This window comes from Chionomys nivalis, chromosome 21, assembly GCF_950005125.1.
Source record: "Chionomys nivalis chromosome 21, mChiNiv1.1, whole genome shotgun sequence".
In the NCBI taxonomy this organism is placed as follows: domain Eukaryota; kingdom Metazoa; phylum Chordata; class Mammalia; order Rodentia; family Cricetidae; genus Chionomys; species Chionomys nivalis.
Window position 1 is genome coordinate 34,586,764 of NC_080106.1, and position 21,949 is coordinate 34,608,712.

Here is a 21,949-nt window from a genome sequence, read left to right on the forward strand (position 1 = left end):
CTTGGATGCAGCAAGATGGCGTGAGGGGGACTCTGCCACAGGACAAGAGGGCGGGAGGGGGACTCTGCCACAGGACAAGAGGGCAAATGCAGAGTCCCGGCCATGCTCAGAAGAAAAGCTTCTCTTCACCCTCAGGCACCTCGGGACCATGGCTCAGAGGATCAGGAAGCTTGTTGCCAAGGCCACCAACCTGAGTTTGAGCCCTGATGGTGGAAGGAGGAAATTGATTCCTCTAAACTCCTCACACATGTTATGGCGCAAGCCCTCCTGAATCCCAAGAGAAAAATAAACGTAACTTCTGTTTTTAAAGAATCAGGGTTCTGGATGTTCAGGGAAAACGGAAGACTAGAAACTGCCTCCTTGTAATGGATAAATTCCCAGCATTGATGACCTACCAAAGTTAAATCAAGACATAAAACAACTTAAATTCATAAAAAGCAATGGGAGTGATGAGATACAAAAAGTGTCTCCACAAAGAGAAGCCCAGAACCCGGATGAATTCACAGTCAAAACTTTGAGGGAAGAGCTAACACCAGTGTTCCTCAAACTGTTCGTAAATCACAAAAACAGAAAGGGAAGGCAGGCTGCAAAATACAGTGAACAAAGTCAGCATCACCACAATCGCAAAACCAGAGAATAGCAACAAAGGGCTATAGATCAAACACACTGATGAACATAGACACGAATTTCTTAATAAATTTGTAAATTCTTTACAAATCGAATTCAAGAACAAGTGAGGACAATCATATACCATGACCCATGACCAAATTGTTTCTATTCCAGGCATGCAAGGATGGTTCAACATATATAAATCAAGATGCAACAAAGCACATGAACCATGTTGGGCACTGGGTTATCAGTAGATGCAGACTAGGCCTTTGACAAAGTCCATGTTCCTTCATAATAAAATTCTTGATTGAACTACAAATAGAAGGAACATATCTTAGCATAATAAAGGCTATATAGCACAAAACTATAGCCAATATTACACTAAATCCTCTAAAATCAGACAAGGTTCCCACACTCTCCACTCTTACTTGGTATAGTGTTTCGAATCTTAACTAGAGAAATAAGGCAAGAGAAAGAAGGAAAAGGAATTCAAATAGAAAAAAGAAAGAAAGAAAGAAAAGAAAATGACTTCTATTTACAGTAAACTTAATCCTGAACCTAAGGGTTCATAAAGACACCTTAGAAAACTCTTCCACCTCCTAACTGCTTTTTGCCTTGAGGAAGGACAGGAATTCAACACAGAAATCCACAGTCCTAAATACCTCTAACTTGCCAAGAAAAAAATAAGGGGAAAGCTCTATTCATATTTTTTTCAAGATATATTTATTTATTATATATATAACACTCTGCCTGCATGCCAGAAGAGGGTACCACATCTCATTACAGATGGGTGTGAACCACCACGTGGTTGCTAGGAATTGAACTCCCAGGACCTCTCTGGAAAAGCAGACAGTGCTCTTAACCTCTAAGCCATCGCTCCAGCCCTGCTCCATTCATAATTTACCTTCCTTCCTCATCAGAGGGGTATAAGATGTCTACAATGAAATAAGACACTAATGAAAGAAATTCAAACAATTAGAAGATGGGAAAAAAAACCCAATACTCATGGATTGGCAGGATAGAGTGAAAATAGTCATATTACAAAAAGTTACCTACAAATTCAATACAATTCCAATAAAAGTCAAATGATACTATTCACAGAACTAGAAAAAATTCTAAAATTCATACAGAAGCACAAAATACCCCCTTAAGCCAAGAACAATCCTAAACAGAATAAGCAATGCTCAATGAATCACAGCATATAATCTCAAAGTATACTAAAAAATCATAGTAACAAAAATGCCTAGCAGTAACACAAAAGCAGATCAATGGAATTAATAGAGTACCCAGAAATAAAGCCACACAACTGGGACCAACTGATCTCTTACAAAGATGTCAAGAAGACACATCAGAAAAATGACATCCTCTTCAGTAACAGTGCTGGGAAAATTGAATATCCAAATGTAAAAGAAAGAAACAAGATTTATATCTTTCTCCATGGACAAAAGTCAGTTCAAAATAGACCAAAGACCTTACTTTGTAGACTTGAAACTCTGAAAACGCAGAGAAAGGCAAAACTCTTCAGAATATAGACATAGGCAAGGACTTTCTGGAAAAGACCTTAATAGCACAGAAAATAACCCTAAGAATTATCAATGAGATTAAATAATATTAAAAAGCTTTTGCACAGAGAGAGAAACAATCATAAAGTAAAGAGACATCCCACAAAACAGGAGAACAATATTTGCCAAATAAACACCCAACAGGGCATTACCACCTAGACTCCAAAAGATCTCCAAAAACTAAATCCCACAAAAGCAAATCATCAAGTGAATAAATGGAGTGGAATAATAGAGTTCTAAGGGAAGAAATATAAGCGCTAAATACACACTTGAAAAAGCATTCAACATCCTTAGCCATGAGCAAAATGCAAATTAAAGCCACCTAGGAATTCCATTGCAGACCAGTTACCAAGAAAACAAATAACAACAATGAGGGTGAGGATGTGGGACAATCAGAACTCTATTGTTGGTGGGAATATAAGTGGGTGCAGTCATTGTGGAATTAATATGGAGGTCCCTCAAAAAGCAAAACTGGAACTAACACAGGATGCAGGTATACCACTCCGAGATGTTTATGTAAAGGACTCTAAGTGAGCACACTATAGAGATACCTGCACATCTGTGCTTAATGCCACACTATTCACAACAGCAAAGATCTGGAACCAGTGTAGCTGTCCAAGAAGAGATGAAAAGATTAAAAAAAAAATGCGGGTATATATACAGTGGAAATTTACTCAGCTGTAAAAAAGACTTCAGTCATGGCGTTTTCAGGAAAATAATGGATCTAGAGATCATTATGCTAAGCAAAAGAAACCAGACAAAAGTAGAGGAGAATTTAGCTAACAAATCTATATGGATGTTTCTATATGTGCATTCATACATACATACATGACTGGCAATGGAAGAGACTATGAGACAGGAAGAGCTCTACAGGAAAGCCTTAAACAGGAGAGGGCAATGGTGTTTGTGTGACTTGAGAACCAGGACTATTTGGGGAGACAAAGGGGAACAGAACAAAGCAGGAGGGAAGGACAGTGGAGGTCAGTGAATGGTTGAATAACAATAAATGTACTAACATATACATATGAATGTCACAATGAAGCCTTTATTTGTAAGCTACTTAAAAACAATTAATGCTGTGGAGGAGGAGGCTGCAGAGAAGGCGGTGGTGGCAGTGGTGCTGAAAGGACGGCTCTAAGTCTGCACAATGGCACTACCTTCCTAGGCTAAGGGAGGTGGGTAACAAGGCCAACCTGGACTACACAGCTAGACCTGAGTCAAACTGGAGGGGGAGATGGGAAGGAATAAAGGAAGTGGGAGGAAATGGGGCTGGGGAAGTTGGGGGGGGGGGTGGAGATAAACAACAGAGTAGAATTAATTTGAAAATTCCATCACGATCTTTGTGAGTTCGAGGTCAGCCTGGTCTACAAGAGCTAGTTCCAGGACAGATTCCAAAGCCACAGAGAAACCCTATCTTGAAAAACCAAATAAAATAAAATAAAATAAAATTCCATCATGAAACCTAAGTCCCTGTAAACTAATAAAAATAATCATAAACCTAAAATACAATAAAGATTAAAAAAAAAAACTAACACTATTTCCACTAACAAAAACAGTCTTAAAAACACAAATTGATAAAAGAATTAGAGTTCTGAAGTCAGTGTGACGTGGGCTGTCTACAGAAGGGCTATGCCCGCTGTAGAGCAGGGATAATCATACAGGTTTGTGCTGAGCTTTCAATGCCTTTGTAAGGAACTGCCCAGTATATGTCAGATTCTTGCCAGAGACGAAGAATACTAGCTAGAGAAGACCACAAGCCCAGAACTTTCTATTTCTAAGCACCTCACAGGCCTAGAGAGTTCTCTGAGCGGAAAAGTTTTTAACCATGCTGGCTCACACCCTACCCTCTCCATGCCTGTCAAGAAGGTCTGCACTGAGGGCTCACTCCAGGCAGGCTTTCTGGCTGGCTGAAGCAGAGTCAGGGATGCCACATTTCTGTGGACACCAGGTCCAGTGTGTATACATTTTACTTAATGCTATGTATGACCTGACCTTTTTTCTTCAATGTTGGGGGTGGAAGATCACAGAATTTTAATCAAATGCCATCTTGTCTAGTTCCCTCATTACTACGAGAATTTTTACCCCTCAAACGCTGGGGATGGGAAAGTTACGAGGGTAGGTCTGCACAAAAGCCAAGGAGTCAGGTCTTATTACTGCAGACCTAAACCAAAACTCAAAGTGTAGGCATACTGAATGACCTAGAGAGTTCTAATCATATTAGAAGCAGGGTCTCCATATTTCTCTAGAGAACAAAACCTGCAGAGGAAGCTAAGAGCTAGCAGAGCAGAAAGAAAAGACAAGCCACCAGGAAAGCAAAATGCAGATAAAAAACAGAAAGATTCCACAAGTGACATGGGTCCCCAAAGACAAGAACAGCAGAGACAACATGGACTAGCTCCGTGAGGGACTCTGCGGTCTTCTCTTGCTCACGTATGAACCAAATTGGATGATTTCTGACATGCACAGATGAAGACAATTATTCAACCTTCTGAGCAATTTCCATCCACAATCAAATGAAAGTCCATGGGTAGAAGAAGGTGGACCGCAGCCTGGAGTCCCACAGATCACGAAAGGCCTTCTGCATCTTCAGGGAACCATGAAAGCAAGTGCACAGTGGCTTCAGGGTCATGGACACAACCCAGAAGACGGCGTCCATACCGTCATACCTATACATGCCTTCTCCACAGAACAGCCAAAGGAGATTAACCAAGTTCGGCTCTCGCCCAGAAACACCAAGGGAATATGTGAAGGGGAAAGAAACAGGATCCATCTGTCTGTCCGAATCTCAGTCCGTGAGCACTCGGGCGATGTGAAGCAAAAATCACAGCAGCTAGTGATGGCGGTGCACACCTGTGATCCTAGCACTCAGACAGCTAAAGCAGAAGACTGAGTCTGAGACTAGCCTGAGCTACACAGTGAAAGTCTATCTCGAAAAAAAAAAAAAAAAAAGAAGAAACATTCCAAAATCATATTTCAAAACCACTCTCACCACATCGCCAGCAGTCCCATATGAAGGTAAGCAGCGAGCGCCTGCTTTTTCTCCGCCATGTTTGCTTAGACTCTTAATTTGGCCCCAGGTCAGGCAATTGGTTTGCTCATGAGGCTGTGCCCATGTCCTAAGGGACATATGTATGCCCCACCACACAATCTGCACTGTTCTTCAGCACTGAGGTCACCAGAGCAGGGTGTGCTTGGCTACAGCTACACAAACACACATGAAGCCATTCCAGAGCAGCTTGAGAGAGGAGGCAGGAGCAGAAGAAACAACCGGGAACCCATGTTACCCACTGTGTCACCTGCAGGAGAAACTTGCCAGAAGGTTGTTAGGTTTACAACACACTAGTTAAAGAAAGAAATGGACAACTTGATAATAAAGAGGGGAATTCTGCTTAAAAATGAATTTAAATCTTTTCTCTGTATCTTAAAACAGGGATATTAAAAAATAAAACACTGCCTTCTTATGACTGAAGTTCCCATGTTGCCTTGCTAGAAAACAAGTCATTGCAAAGTCCAGATGGCTTCAAAATTTCCAAAGTGCTTCATTATGATTAGCCCAGCAAAGACACATGGCCTTGGAGGAAGAAGAAGAAAACAACAGAAAACCAGGTAACCACTGAGAATACAGGGCCGTGGGCAAGCCAGCCCCATCCAGGCCAGCTTGTAGGAAAACAGAACAACTCCTAATGACTAGTGGACACAAACATAACCTTGAAGTTAGGATGGCTTTGGTACCTGGGAGAAGAGGGGGTAGGGGCCGTGATAGGCTCAGGGGATATTTACTTACAAGACTTTTTATCTGTTCACCTGGGCAAACCCTCAAGGGCCGTCCTATCTCCCTGATACAACGTCAAAGCGGCTGTCCAGTTTCTGTGGCAGATGGATTCTGATGGCAATAATGTGCTGTGTAGTTTTCTAGTTTCCACTGGATATAACAAAACACCATGGCTCCATATGACCGGAGAAGATGGTGAAATGAAATAGCAAACGTGCACGATAGAGTCAGCACCCAGTTTGCTGACCTGACTCTGAAAGCCATGAAGTCTTTCAGAGAGTAAGTGAATACCTGGATCAGAGATCCTGTACAAAGATGAAGAGCCATGAGGTCATCGGGCCCAAAACACATGGTCTCAAGCAGTTCTAGCTACAAGCACCATCTCCAACGGAGACACTTATGAGGCACAGTGGGAAGGAAATCCGGCCCTAAGTTTAGCTATAGCACAAGGCAGCCATAATTCTCTGAAAGGCAGAGTGGTTTTGTTTTTTTGTTTTGTTTTGTTTTGTTTTGTCTTTGGTTCTGAGGATTCTGATGCAGTTTTCCAAAGTGTAGAACAGCTCACAAGACATGGAAAACCTTTTAAAAGCTATGACAAGATCTCTGATGTCTATGGGTAAAGACACTGTTTCTTGTCTGCTCAGGCTCCTTCAATGGCTATTTCCCTCATAGTAAAAAGAAGGGCTGCTGTGCTTAGGAGGCCCTCAGGATCTATACATCTGCTAACACTGTCCGTGTGACCCCACCCCCTACAACTGGTAGCCTCACACCCTCCCTCACACTGCTGCTGAGCTGTCCCATGAACGTCGAGCATTCCCTGCCTGTGGTCTTTGTAGTAGTTGCTCCTTCTGCTTGAAATGCCCCTCCTCCCCCCACACATAGCTCACCCCCCTTTTCTTCTTTCCTGTAGACAGAAGTTTCTGTCCTGCCTGGTCCTGCTGCCATTCAGTTCCCAAATAAACACACAGAGGCTTATATTAATTATAAGCTGTCTGGCCTATTGTTCAGGTTTATTCTTAACTACCTCTTGCAACTTCAATTAACCCATAATACTTATCCATGGTTAGCCACATGGCTTGATATGTTTTCTCAGTAAGGCATTCTCATCTTGCTTCCTCTGCTTCTGGATGTCGACTGCATCTTTGCCTTTCCTCTTCCCAGAATTCTCCTAGTTTGGTCGCCCCACCATACCTCCTGCCTGGTTACTAGCCAATCACCATTTCATTAAACCAATATGAGTGACAAATCTTTATAGTACAAGAGCATTATACCACAGCACTTTCCAGTAAAGATGCACGCTCTCTGGCTCTTGCCATCTCCTTGTTCTGTTTGTTGTTAGTAGAATTAGCAACGTCAGCACACCATATACTTTACCCGTATTCTGTTTCTTGTTTCTCTTCTCCATATACTAGAACGTCTGTTTTCTTTACCAGTTTACCTTAGTGCAACCAGAAGAGGGCCTGGCGCAAGCTCAGTGATCATCACTTGCTTGACTGACAGGATAAGCAGCAGTGTCTTGGTTCAGGCTTTCCACCAGTTCTCATTATGTTATGAGATTGCTTAATCATGAGATTAAGTTTGAGATTGCTGGACCGTTTTTACTATTCTCTACCACCTATTAATCGTTATGTCTTTATCTGAGGTATAATTTATTCATAATAAAATCCATTCATTTGAAGTATAAAAGTCAATACTGTTTTTAACTTATAAAGTTGCATGATCATTATCACAAATCTCCTTAGCATGTCAGAAGGGTACAGGCTTAGCCCCTTCTCTCTGTAAGAGTGCAGGCTTAGCATCTTCTCTCTATTAGGGTACAGGCTTAGTGCCTTCTCTCCATAAGGGTGCAGGCTTGGCACCTTCTCTCTATAAAGGTGCCTGCAGATGAGGGTGCGGGCTTAGCGACTTCTATGAGGGTGCCTGCAGATGAGGGTGCGGGCTTAGCGTCTTCTCTCTATGAGGGTGCCTGCAGATGAGGGTGCGGGCTTAGCGTCTTCTCTCTATAAGGGGACCTGCAGATGAGGGTGCGGGCTTAGCGTCTTCTCTCTATAAGGGTGCCTGCAGATGAGGGTGCGGGCTTAGCGTCTTCTCTCTATAAGGGGGCCTGCAGATGAGGGTGCGGGCTTAGCGTCTTCTCCCTATAAGGTGCCTGCAGATGAGGGTGCGGGCTTAGCGTCTTCTCTCTATAAGGGTGCCTGCAGATGAGGGTGCGGGCTTAGCGTCTTCTCTCTATAAGGGTGCCTGCAGATGAGGGTGCGGGCTTAGCGTCTTCTCTCTATAAGGGTGCCTGCAGATGAGGGTGCGGGCTTAGCGTCTTCTCTCTATAAGGGTGCCTGCAGATGAGGGTGCGGGCTTAGCGTCTTCTCTCTATAAGGGGGCCTGCAGATGAGTCCAAGGACTGCTGTGTCTTCACTGACTATGATTATCTACTTTACATTTACTTTTGACTAACTATAGAGGATGCCTGTTAGTAGAACAAAGTTTTTTTTGTTGGTTGGTTGGTTGGTTGGTTTTTTGAGACAAGGTTTCTCTGTAGTTTTGGAGCCTGTCCTGGAACTAGCTCTTGCAGAGCAGGCTGGCCTCGAACTCACCAAAATCCACCTGACTCTGCCTCCTGAGTGTTGGGATTAAAGGCATGCACCACCACCAACCATCAAAATTTCTTTTTTTAAAAAAGTCACTTATGCAAAAAAAAAAAAAAGTTGGAAACGGCTAAACAGTTAATATATAAAGTTTGGAAATGTGGAAATTGGAAGTAAATTTAGGATGTGCACCGACCTCATGATGCAGACCCTCCTAGCTCACAAACTTCAGAAAAGCAGCTACTCTCATAAATATAAGCCAAAGCACGCTTACTGCTGGGGGGGGGGGGGCAACCATTCTCCTCAAGTCCCTTTATTTCTGCCTGCCTTCAAGGAAGCCACTTATGACTCTGTGTTGCAGTCCCTCTGCAAGGATGTATGTACTGGGGAAAACCATGGTGGGGAGAAAGAGTCAGTGTCCTTCTGCAGAAGCTAGGGCAAAGACTTGGAACTTGGAAGATGCTTCCAGTGTATTAGAAAAGTCAGCTCCCTTGTCTCAAGGTTCTACTCATATAATATAAACCCTTCTTGTGCCATGCTACCTGCCCACTGTGTATTTCCTGTAGAAACTGTCTCAAAGAGAGCAGTGGTCTGAATGTTTGTGCCCTTTACACCTAAATTCTTACGGTGAAATATTAACTATGCTCAAAGTGATAGCTCACTTTGGGAGGTAACTGATTCTGAGAGCAGACCTCTAATGAAGGGACTCAATGCAGATATAAAGGAGGCCCAATGAGGCTTTGTCCTTTCCACCATGCAGACACAATGAGAAGGTAGCATCTATGAATGTGGAAACAGGTCCTCTCCAGACACCCATATTGCCAGTGCCTACTATTGGGCTTCCCAGTCTAGACGAAGAGGATAAATTCCTGCTGTTTAGAAGCTGTGTGGTTGCCATGTTTTGTTAACACTAACATGCTGAGCTCTGACTACTGTGATTGTTAGTATAACCTGCCCTCCTCTCTGGTTCGACTCTTCTGTGTTGATGGAGGAGTTAATTTCATTGGTTAAATAAAGAAACTGCCTAGGCCCATTTAATAGGCCAACCCTTAGGTGGGTGGAGTAAACAGAACAGAATGCTGGGAGAAAGAAGCCAAGTCAGGGAGTCGCCATGATTCTCCCACTCCAGACAGACGCAGGTTAAGATCTTTCCTGGTAAGCCAGCTCATGGTGCTACACAGAATATTAGAAATGGGTTAGATCAATATGTAAGAGCTAGCCAATAAGAGGCTGGAGCTAATGGGCCAAGCAGTGTTCAAAAGAATACAGTTTCCGTGTAATTATTTCGGGGCATAAGCTAGCCATGCGGGCAGCCGGGTGCCAGGGGACGCAGCCCCGCCGCTCTTATTACAACACTGTATTAGACCCTCACAAGGTTGCAAGCAGGGGTGAGTCTCAGACCCATCAACTTCTTGGCCATCCCTACCTCATTGTGGATATCTTCCCCTTTTTTCAAAACTGAAGGTTCCAAGGACTTCAGAGAGACGTCGCCATTGTCCAGTTCATTGAGGACATTCTGCAGGGCCAACTGGCAGCGTTGTAAAATATAATCCAAGGTGCCTGTCGAACACTGCCAAGACAGAACCACAGCAAGCCTGTGAATGACTCCGAGCTCACCATGCCATCCTCACCTGCTCATGCAGTGGTGGCCTGTTCTCTTGATTCTGCATAGCCAGTCAGACCTCACTAGGTCCCACAGGCTGCGATCACACTACGTGCGACTCCTCTCTCTAAATAAACATGCATCCCGAGGCGTGTCATATGCAATGGGGGAAAGGTGGTAGCCAGACTAGAAAATATGGTGCAAAGCACATAAACCAGAACAGCAATAATGTGTATGTGTGTGTCTGGAGAAGGGTAGAGGGGGATGACATTTTAAATTCAAGGCAAAGAATGTTCTCCCTTTTCCACATACAGGAGAAAGCTGCAATCCTTTCTAGGACAAGTTCTAGGAAGACTATGGGGCTTAGGCTACGAAGTACACTCAAGGCAAAGCTGAGACCTCGCCATCAGTGGGGACGGAGACAGCTAGCTCACCTGTCTCGAGGCTTTGGAAATGAGACAGGGCTCAGAGGGACACACTCCTTTGAAGGAGCTTAGGCTGGAAACACCAAGGACACAGATGGAGGATGAAATGAATTCACTTATCTTGATAATGAAATGATTTCCTCTGGATGTCTGAGGAAAACATATCCTTAAAATAGTTTTCTTTCAATATTTATAATTTAAAGCAAGCATGTGGCAAAGCCCCCGCAAGCAAGTCTTTGGTATAGAAACCATCACTGCTTCTTTAAGAAACATGGCATAGATAAGTCTGGGAAACACTAAGTTTTTGTGTTCACACAGAAGCTCGGCTATTATGTATTTCAATGTGGTGACCACAGAGTGCAGGGTGACTGAGGGTAGGTAGCAGTGAAGGAGAGGGGTGAACCCCTACTCACAATGTGCCCTGGTACCTACTGGTACCTACATCTAAGTGGCACTCACCAAGAAAGGCATCCCACTTTCATCTTTGCTTCCTAGACATGGAGTGAGGCAAGGTAGGCTCATGCCATGCACTACCTCTAAGAACCAGGACAACCCGCACCCCCACCACTGCGGAGCCAACTGAGGAGCTAATCCTGCCCAAGCCTAACTTTACTGATGGCTGTACAGAAGAAATGCTGGACTCTGTCTTTCTGACTTTATAAAGAGTGTGCTGTAGGAAGTCTTACAGCTAGTGGTTACCCGCCCACTGGGGCGTGGCCTCTTATACTATATAAGCTGATGCAGAGCATGCGTCTGGCCTCTTTTCTGGCCTCTCTCTCTCTGTTCCAGTTGTAGATTTTGGTTTCTGATCTCCGTTCCAGCAGAGGATTCTGATTTGTGAGTTTACCCCTAAATAAATAACCATCTATTTCTCAATTCTGAGCTAGTGTGGGATTTCTTTTACAAGTCTGTTCCACAGGAGTGGGCCTGCATTTTTTTTTTTTGAGATCTTATTCCTTTTTGGGTTATAGCTTTATTGAAATTTAATTCGTATCATGAAGGGCAACTGTTCAAAGCAACGACTTGGCATTTTTAAATTCTATTTAGAGTTGCACCATCATTACCACAATTAACTCCAGGATAATTCTGACACTCCATATGAAACCCTTGCCCGTTAGTGTCCTTTCCACCAGCACTAAATTGCTTCATGCTGTAAGCTGATGATGCTGAAGTCTCTCTCTCTCTCACATACACACACACACACACACCTGCCTGTTGCAGCATGCATCAGTATTTCAACCTGGTTTACTGTCAAACAGTAAACAGTAGTCCCTTATATGGATATGGAATGAGCACCTGTGCTGTGTCCAGTTTGGAGCTATTATGAGCATTCACGCACAAGTTTGATTTCTTTTTACCATATATCCAGGTATAGGATTGCTATGCCATAGAGTGCCAGCATTTAGTCGTTGGAAGTACCAGACTCTATCAGAGTCACTAAAGAATATAGGGCATTCCTTCCAGCAGTACAGATGAGCTCTTGTTTCTGTATAGCTTTGCCAACATTATTACCTTCGTTTGACTCTGGCCATCTTAGTGTGTGGATGGTATCTAACTGTAGCTTGTCCCACATCCCCACACACATTCTTCAGTGGTATCCTCTGAAGAATCAAGCTATAAGACAAAGCACAGTCGACCAGCTGGGCACTGGGGTTGCTGCTCAGTGGTTGCCTAAGATGTGAAAAGCCTTAGACTTCATCTCTAGCAACCCATAATTAGTTAATTCATTCATTAAGACCTGGATAGGAAACCAGTCTATGATCCTTGTCATTATTTCCCTGTTCTCTAAAACCCTAGAGTGACTGTCTATAATTCCCATCTCGATCTCAGGTGATAGGCTGACTGCCAGCCATTGCGCAGCCACTGGGCTGGGAACCTGATTGCGAACCTCAGAAGTTCTCTGACGGCACTGCAAGCTTCTCATAAATTTATATTCATATATCCAGCTGTCCAACCAAAACTTAAGAGAAATGTTGATCTCAGCCATTTGAACCCAAATAACATATACACAGACAAATAAATTTGCCTCATTTTCTTTGCTTTTGACCATGGCAGGATCATGACCATGATCACTCATGGAAGTTTAAAGTTATCAGCACAGCTAATGGCATATACCTACTTCATGAAATAAAACCCTCGGCTGGTAAGATGGCTCAGTAGGCAAGACACTTGCCACCAAGCCTGAGGACCTAAGTTTCATCCCTGCAACCAACACAGTGGTAGGAAGGAACTGACCCCTACAAGATGTCCTCCAACCTACACACACACAAACACACACACACAAAATACAGACATGTAATAATTTTTTAAAGAAACAGTTCCAAAAAGCAAAATAAGCTTAGCCTATATTGTGAGTAAACTTGAAAACTGCAGCCACCTCAAGCCAGAGCTTAAAAGTAAGTAAAGACCGAAGGCAAATTAGAGGAGAGTGATTTCCCGGATGAGCGTGCTTCCAAAGCCCTATGACAAATTGCTCATTCAATTGCTCCTGCCACATTCAGTAAAGTGTGAATCATCACGTATTTATTTTTGCTTACCTCTGCCACTCGGTGTGTGGAACTAAACCGGGGCTGCGAACCAGCCAGAACACAGTGCTGGTGGGTGGCGTTGAGATCGTCTGCAGGAAAAACGCAGAACATAACAAACAATTAATGTTTATTAGTCGGTGCACACTACCCACTGTTTAACAATCACAAAGTAAACAGTAACTGTCATCCAAAAACGACAATCACAAAGGAATTAACCTTACCTTGTACTTTGTCTTTGCTAGGATGACTACATCAATATTGCATGTATACGTTAAAATGAATCATTCAAACCAGGATTCTTGTATGTGTGTACAGATACAGGTTTCATAAATAAATCACCCACACCAAGATGCTCTCAGTAATGCTCCAGGGCTATCCTTGGCAAGCATGGCAGATAGACTACTGTAATGCTCCAGGGCTATCCTTGGCAAGCATGGCAGATAGATTCCTGCTGACACGCGGCTTTGTGATGCTCATCTATGACCGCGTATTCTATCTGTGGGCTGAGCTTTTCCTTTTTCACGGTTAGAACCATGTCTTTAGCAGAAGCTGAATCCTTTTCAATTATTTGGAAATAAACATCTTTAATTCCAAGTTCATCTTTGTCTATCTACTTAAAAATGTTCATTTTGCCTTGACAATTAACCAACCAAGCATGTTCGGCTCTTGGACCAAGATTCAAGTTTATGGATCATGATTCCGAAAACAGATAAAACAAACAAACAAACAAAACAAAACAAAACAAAAAAAAGGAGGGGTGACCCATCAGTTGAAGAATACTCTTAAAACCACAAGCACCAAGAGACAAATCGGAATCTAGGTTTTTGTGTATTCTAAATACTGATGCTATTGCCAGGGTCTCAATCACATTCACTCAGTTATTAATGAGACAAGAATTGAACAACAGGTGCCTCAAAAACATGTGATTTCTACATTAGGCAACAGGCCTCTAGCAGATACCAAGACAAACAATGACTTCCACTAAAAGCATTCAGATCACCTCTAAACACAGAAAAGAAACACAAAGGACAAATGGAAGGCTTCCCTCCCTGACAACAGAAGTAACAGTAACAAGGCTTGCCCACTACCTTTAACAATTAAATGCTTTTAAACAATAAATAGTAGGGGGCTGGAGAGATGGCTCAGAGGTTAAGAGCACTGGCTGCTCTTCCAGAGGTCCTGAGTTCAATTCCCAGCAACCACATGGTGGTTCACAACCATCTGTACTGAGATCTGGCGCCCTCCTCTGGCGTGCGGGCATACATTGAGGCAGAATGTTGTATACATAATAAATAAATAAATAAATAAAAAGTAACACAGCAAAACAAGGAATCAAAGGTTTCCAAAAGAGGGCAAGGAGAAACAAAACAGGCAGGTTTACAACCCCCCCAACTTACTGCCTGGAAAGGGGTTCAAAGACAGAGTGGGGAAGTGAAGGAAAAGGAAGTGACACAGATTAGGGGGTGGAAAGTCAAGATAGCAAGATTCCTAAAATGTACTAGATTGCGGATGGGGAGTGGGAGTAAGGGGAGAACATGCTGCAGTCATTGGCTAAGCACCAACCAGTGGATGTGTGAGTGAAAATTCCCAAGGGATGAAAAAGAAGCCTCAGAGAACAGCAGCCTGAGCAAACCCCTTACCTCACTCCTGACCTGGAATGTGAGCTCAGGAGAAGAAATGCTCCTAGGACAAGGTACCAGGTAAGACTCAGGAAAAGTGTTATCTTAGTAACAAAGTTAAACTAGTGCCAGAGGAAGGGTTGTGAGAGATAGGCCCAGACAAGTCGAAACTAAGTCTCTAGAGACTCCAATTTATGTAAGTAAATTAATTATCCCTTGAGGCATAATTTAACATCATTTAAAAGACTGCAACAAAATAGACATGTGTCAAATACCACATATTCTAGTATTCATTGAAAAAAAAATAACAGGAGAAAACCTACATCCACATAAGACATGTACAGATCTTTCTTTTACATACATAAAATTTCATCTTATACACATAAATAGAAGCTTCTGAAAATTAGATATTCAGTATCTGAAATTTAAGAGGTCACTAAATGAGATTAAAGGAAATTTAGATTGTAAAGGAGGAAAAAAAATGAGTGAACAAAAACACATGAGGAAAAAAAAACTCTCCAAAATAAAAGAAACAATTTTAAAAAGACCTCAAAAGATGAGAGCTCATCAATGCCCAGGAGCAAAAAAACCCCAGGACCAGACTGAATCATAGGATGCAGACCATTTCCCTCTTGCTCACCTCACCACTTCACTGAACATCTGTTTAATGCAGTTCCATTTACCAGAACCATCATGTTATCCACCAAGAAACAAAATTCTAAAAGTAGAGCTTGAAAGAATAAGCAAAATAAGAATCAATCATAGAGGGAGGGGTTGAAGATAACGCGCATTAGGCAGATAAGAGGAAATAAGTAAACAAACACTTCCAAGACCTGAAAGTGTAATCTGCTTCCATTGGCTACTGGCAGATGACGCCCTCAAGGATCACTAATCTTGCAACGTCAGAGTTTCTTTCCATTTTAAGGCTGGATAATACTTTATTGTATATATATACTACAGTCTGTTTAACCATTCATGAATGGATGGGCACTTGGCTCACTTCCATCTTTTTGCCATTGTGAATGACCACTTGGTACAGGGATTTCTTTGGGAGGACTGACTTCAATACATTTGATACATAGTTAGAAACGGGATTCCTGGCTTGTAGAGTGATTCTGTTTTAGCATTTGAAAAAAAAAAAAAAAAAAAGCCAGTCTTCCATAGTTTACACTTCTATCATTAGCACACGAGCTTTCTAGTTTCTCCCCAGTCTTATCAACATTTGCTAGTTTCTGTTTCACTTTTTTTTTAAATCACAATAATATCAATTGGGTATGAAGTAATACAGGGCTTTTGATGTACATTTCCTGATGAGTCATCTTTTCAGAGCAGAATTAAATAACCTGGTCAATCAAAATTGGTCATGGGTGTCTGAAATCAAATCATCAAATTCTCAGCATATAAAGGAAAATATTTGTGACTTCCCAGAGCATCATGATGACTCCTCAGACATTCTACTGAAGATGAAGCCACAGGAAAGACAGCAGATCAGGAACCTCACCGTGAATCAAAGGACAACCCTGGGACCTCAGATTATCCACGTGCAAGATCTAAACAAACACCAACTGTAGCACCACACTGTTGGAAAAGGAAATTTATTGATTCAGATTCTGCAATGCAGAATGTCCCAACTGAGAAGGGGGAGAAATTCTGAGAAGAACCTGAGAAATTCACCATTCAGAAACACAAGATCCCTAAAAGACCAAGAAGTAATCAGGAAGATAGACCACTCTCCTCCCCCTACACCTCACCACCTTCCTAAAAGCCTATTTAATGCAGTTCTATTCATCTGGGATATCCTGTTACATATCATGAAGAACATGAAAAGGCATTCTAAAAGGCAAAAAAGCAGAGCTTGAAAGAATGAGCAAACATCAGAACCAGTGAGATATGACAAGAATGTTAAAATTATCAGACCATTAATTTTTAAAAACTGTGATTAATATACTAAGGATCTAAAGGGAAAAGTAGACAACATACAAGAACAGATGGAGAACTTGAGCAAAGGGTGGGGATTCTAATCATCAAAGAGGAATGCTTGAGATCAAACCCCTACCAGCAATGCTCAGCATTTCTGATGGGCTCATTAGCAAACGGGACATGACAGAGGAAAGATCTCAAAGCTGAAGATATGTTAATAGAAACTTCCCAAACTGAAAATCAAAGAGAAAAAAAAAAGACTAGAAAAAGTAGACTATGGAAGAACTATGACACAGCTATAAAAGGTATGATATATGTATAATGAGAATACCAGAAGGAAAACACTGAACGGAACAGAAAAAATTAGAAGCAATGATGAATAAAAATTGCCATAAGTCATCATCACACACCGATCCACGGAAGCTCAGGAAACATCAAGCAAAGTTATGTGTCAATAACAAAACAGCATCCAGTACTTGCTTAGGTCCTACGTGTTGTTTTCATTTGTTTTGTTTTGTTTTGTTGATGCTGGGAATGAACCCAGGGCATGCTAAGCATGTTCTCCACCACTAGGCTACACCTCCACCCTGACATATCACATTCAAATTTCAGGAAATCAAAGACAAAAAAAAAAAATTGAATGAATCCAGAAGAGAAAACAATTAATCTATTTGGAAGCAAAGATAAAAATGGTATCTGACTTCTCCTCAGAAACTATGGGGAAAGACCTGCGGGGAGTTAAATAGCACTGGCAATGCAAGGTGAGCGACCTAGAGCTCTACCACAGGAGAGCGCCCTTCAAAGGAAAAGGGGAAATAAAGACTCTTTTCAGACATATGAAAACCCAAGTAATTGTTTAGACTCACATTTCAAAAATGTTAAGCTTGTCAGAAGAAAAACAGTGAACAGTGTGGGTCTGAAACTCAGTCTCCAGCAGTCAAGAAGACATTTCAGAAAGAAGAAGCAAACATTAAAAGCTATTGTCTTTTACTCTTGTTCTCAAAGGCAACAACTCATTACGTATGTCTACGTGGACTGCAATAAACGACAGAAAGGCTATGAAGGACGAGGTGAGGAACTGGGACTACTTTGTGATTTTAGTGTGCCTCAGCAATGGCTATGTAATAGAGGGTTTCCTAAAGGCAGCTCTGAATCAGTAGTAAACACGACTTACAAATTCCAGGGCACTAGAAGTATCTATCAGTAATATATAGAACAGAAAAAAAATAATCATACAAAATATTCAAAACCACAAATGGCAGAAAGGGAAGGGGTTTGTTCTTTTGAACAAAAGCAAACCAAAAGCAGCGCAAACATGACAGTTACTACGTCGACTAGATCAGTAACCAGTCATCTAAATATACCGATAGCTTTCAGAGGATGACCGGAGACAATTCAATTTGTTGCTGCAAAGGAAGAGTACCCAAACCTAGTGAGGAAGGAGGGTCGCCAGGCTCGGATTACACTGGAAATGGCATAGCTGGGATCCGACCCTAGCTATAAAAGCTGTACAAGAAAACCATCGTGCAGACTAGTTCCAGGTTCAGCTCCTTCCTGACTCTAGGACTTGGACAATTAGTGAGAACTTCCTCCATAGCTGTCTGTCTGGGGAAACTACAAACTTAATAGTTCCAAATTCATAGTCATCAAATTCTTGAAAAGGAGAAAGGGCAAGAAATGGGCTTGCAGTTGATCCGTGTAATGTTCTGGGCTGTGTTTGCTTGTATGTATGCTGCTATCCCCAAGGTGGTAGGTTTGCCTCTTGGATATGAAACTTGCAAATTGTTTCTGAATTTTACTGGAAAAGTTGAGATCATCAAAGTTAAAAAGAAAAGCTCAACTAAACATTGTCAATAAGAAACACAATCTAAGTGAAAAACAAATTTAAGTAAAGTGTTTTTATTGGAAAAAGGTATGCCATACTACATTAATCAAGAGAAAATCAGTTGAAAAGAAGGGTACGGGGATCTGGATTCACAGTGGGGATCCTTATGACAAGCCACCCTGTCATGTGGCTTCACCAAATGCACAGCTGAGCACCACTGTGGCTGCAAGGTACTAGGTGAACAAATAGAAACTGAACATGGAGAAATAATTCATAATAAACATACTGAATAATGTATAATAACAAAAAAGAAAGCTATGTGGTTATATGAATATCAAAGAGCAGACTTCAGGGAGGACATGATACAACCATAATTCTTTGGTTCTCTGAGAAAATATAAAAATCTTTAATGTTTATCCACCTAACTGTAGAACTTCAAACTATGTAAGAAAAACCTGATAGGGCGGTGAGGATTATAGATGGACGCTTAATTCCTCTGTCAAAAAAAGGAAAGATACCAGAGAGAGAAAATCATTAAGGAAATAACTGAAGTCAATGACTGGAGTCGGTTTTGTCTGAGTTTAGTAGGAATGCACATTCTTTTGCTGGATAAAGCAGTCAGACAAAACAGACTCCAGGGGAGACCACACTCTGGACCACCTTATACACATTCGTACATTTGACACAACTAGAACCATGCCATCTCTGCCCTCAGATCACAAGGGAATTAGCAGCAGCAGCAATACGATGATTAGCAGAAAGACAGCTGGAAAAATTCCCAAACACGTAGAGGCCAAAAAATATACTTCTACATTATACAAGTCACAGAAAAAAAATACAAAATATTATGAATTAAATGAAAGTAAAATTCTACAGACGTTTCCTGTAATTGGGACACAGCACCTCAGAGGGTGAATGGGAGGAGGAGGATGAATTATGAGACTTCAGCCGGCTGGCACCCATCATTTTAGGCCTACGGCAAGGCACAAACACTTTGGTGAAGAGGCATAGTGGAAGAAGGTGCTCACTTCACTGTGGCCATGAATGGGTAGGAAAGAGAAAGAGACCAGGACAAGATATCCCTACCAATGATATCCCCAGTCCCCATCTTGGGACCTACATTCTCCGAACAGCTCCCACCTCCCAGTGGTCTAAATGGCTCACCCTGTGGGTGTTCCCATCACCATGAGCTAAACAGCAGCAGAGCTCCCTGGTCCAAGCCCTCACCCATCAGGCTTTGGAGGAAGCATTTCCTATCTGCAGCACAGCAAGTCACAAACATGCCGGGCACACTGTGAACACCTTGAAGAAAAGGTCCTAGCAGCAATTGCATGTTATTTAAAAGGAAGAAAGCTCTGGAACCAATAATGTGAGCTTTTATTTCAGAAAACTAGAAGAAGAGTAAACTGATCTAGCACAAACACAAGAAAATGAGTAAAATTAGGAGAAATTAATGAAATGAAAATAGAAAACAGGGAAATCTGTTCAAAGTACAATATATTCTTATATTAAAAGGCCCTTATGTAAAAATACAACGGACAATGAACATATATAAAAGAAAACATTAAATTATACTTAAAAACAAACAATCTACGGAGCCAAAAGCTGCTGCAGCCAAATCATCAATAAATCAATAAGACTCTAGACAGGCTGATAAAAATTAGAACAAGACACAAATTACTAATATCAGAAATAAATGAGTCATCAAAACTACGGATATCATGGACATTAAAAAATAATACATGAATGCCACATCTATTTCTACCCCCTAAATTGGTAACCTAGGTTAAATGAACCACTTTTTTGAAAAGCATAAAATGCTAAGTTTCATATACAAATAAATAATATAAATACACAATACAAATAATCCCAACTCTATTAACTAAATAGACAATTAATAACCTCCCAAAACCCAAAGCAATTTATCCTAATAATATCCACACTGTATCCTATCAGACATTGGTAGGAGAAAGTTTAGGGAGCCTCTAAGGAAGTGACTCATTCTACGAGGTCCGCTTTTCCCTGATACCAAACACAGAAAATTGTACAAGAAAACTAAAGCACAACTTCTCATTAGCCCAGGGGCAAAACTCCTCAAAAAATATTAGCAAATTGAATTCAACAGTGAATTAAAGGAATTATTCATTGTAACCAAGTGGGATGGAAGGCAGGTTCAACATCTGAAAATCAATTGATGCAATCCATCTGATCAAAGAGCTAAAGACATGTATGATCAAAGCAACAGATACAGAGAACAATGTGATGGGATTTAACATCCACTCATGATGGAAAATGGTCAGCATGTCAGAAAGAGAGAATTTCCCATAGAGAGTATAAACTCCTAACCCAACCCCAAAACCCCAGAGTTGACACTTAAGGGTGGCATGCTAATGTAACAACCTAAGTCCCTTTCCTCTCGCCACTCCGTGCGGCAGCAGACAAGCTCTGGCTGAGAACGATACAGCAAAAGGACCCGAAGGGCACACAGGTTTGGAAAAAAGAAATAAACTTTGTTCACATCTGACAGGACTGTCAATACAGAAAAAAAAAAAAAAAACAATCCCCCCACACACAAATAAACAAGACAAAATAATAACAACCGCCCCACACCTAATAAGCAATAAGCCATTGTAACAAGACTGCATAATACAAGATTAAAATTAAAAATCACCTTTTATTTAGCAACAATGAAATTTGAAATTAATAATATGATTTATATCAGCATACCTTTAATTAAATATGACACAATTCCAAAATATATATTAACCTATGACTGGGGGTTTATCTCAGTGGCAAAATACTTGCCTAGCACAAACTTTGGAAACAGATCCCTAACACTAAACCATGATGGTGGAGGAGTTAACGGACCAAGCATGTGGAAAGCTGTCCCACATTCATGGGACTCAGACTCACACTGTCACGATGTCAGCAATGCTCTGCCTGGTCTGTACATTCAGCACAAACCCAGTGAAAATCTCAGCAAGATAACTAGTTCTAAGGTTTAAATGGAGCCAAGGAGAGCCCAGAAAAGCTAACACAATACTGAGGAAGAAGGAATGTTAAGGAATAGTGTGTGTGACTTTACACAGGATTCTATTTTAAAGCTCCATAATCGAGACACTGCGATAGCCGTGAGCAAACGCATAGATCAATGAAGCAGAAACTGGGTCCCAATATAGAGCCACATAAATTAAACCGACTGGTCGCTGACAAGAGAGCACAGAAAATTTATTAATTTGGAGTAATGACAGTCTTTCCAACAAACGATGCTGGGACAAATGGACACTTATGCCCACATAGAAACACAAATGTGATGGGAACTTTACCCATGGTGGCTACAACCTGGCACCAAGCGACAAGTTCTTCAGTAGGTGAATGGATTGGTTGTGGTATGCTCAACAGTGGAATAATATTCAGAGGCTAACCAGAAAAAAAAAGTATACACAGGTAAAGTAAAAGGAGCGGGCCGTGACAGCCGCCTGGCTAGTTTATACCCGAAATAAC

At 41.5% G+C, this 21,949-nt stretch overlaps 1 protein-coding gene across 1 annotated transcript in view; it reads right to left on the bottom strand.

The window, feature by feature from the left end:
• Fto (FTO alpha-ketoglutarate dependent dioxygenase) overlaps positions 1-21,949 on the bottom strand; it is a 343,642-nt gene that overhangs the window by 185,064 nt on the left and 136,629 nt on the right. Inside the window, exons 5-6 of the mRNA XM_057753848.1 lie at positions 13,091-13,170; positions 9,952-10,095 (exon numbers count right to left, since the gene is read on the bottom strand). Coding sequence (XP_057609831.1) covers positions 9,952-10,095; positions 13,091-13,170 — 224 coding nt within the window. The remainder of the gene's footprint in view (positions 1-9,951; positions 10,096-13,090; positions 13,171-21,949) is intronic.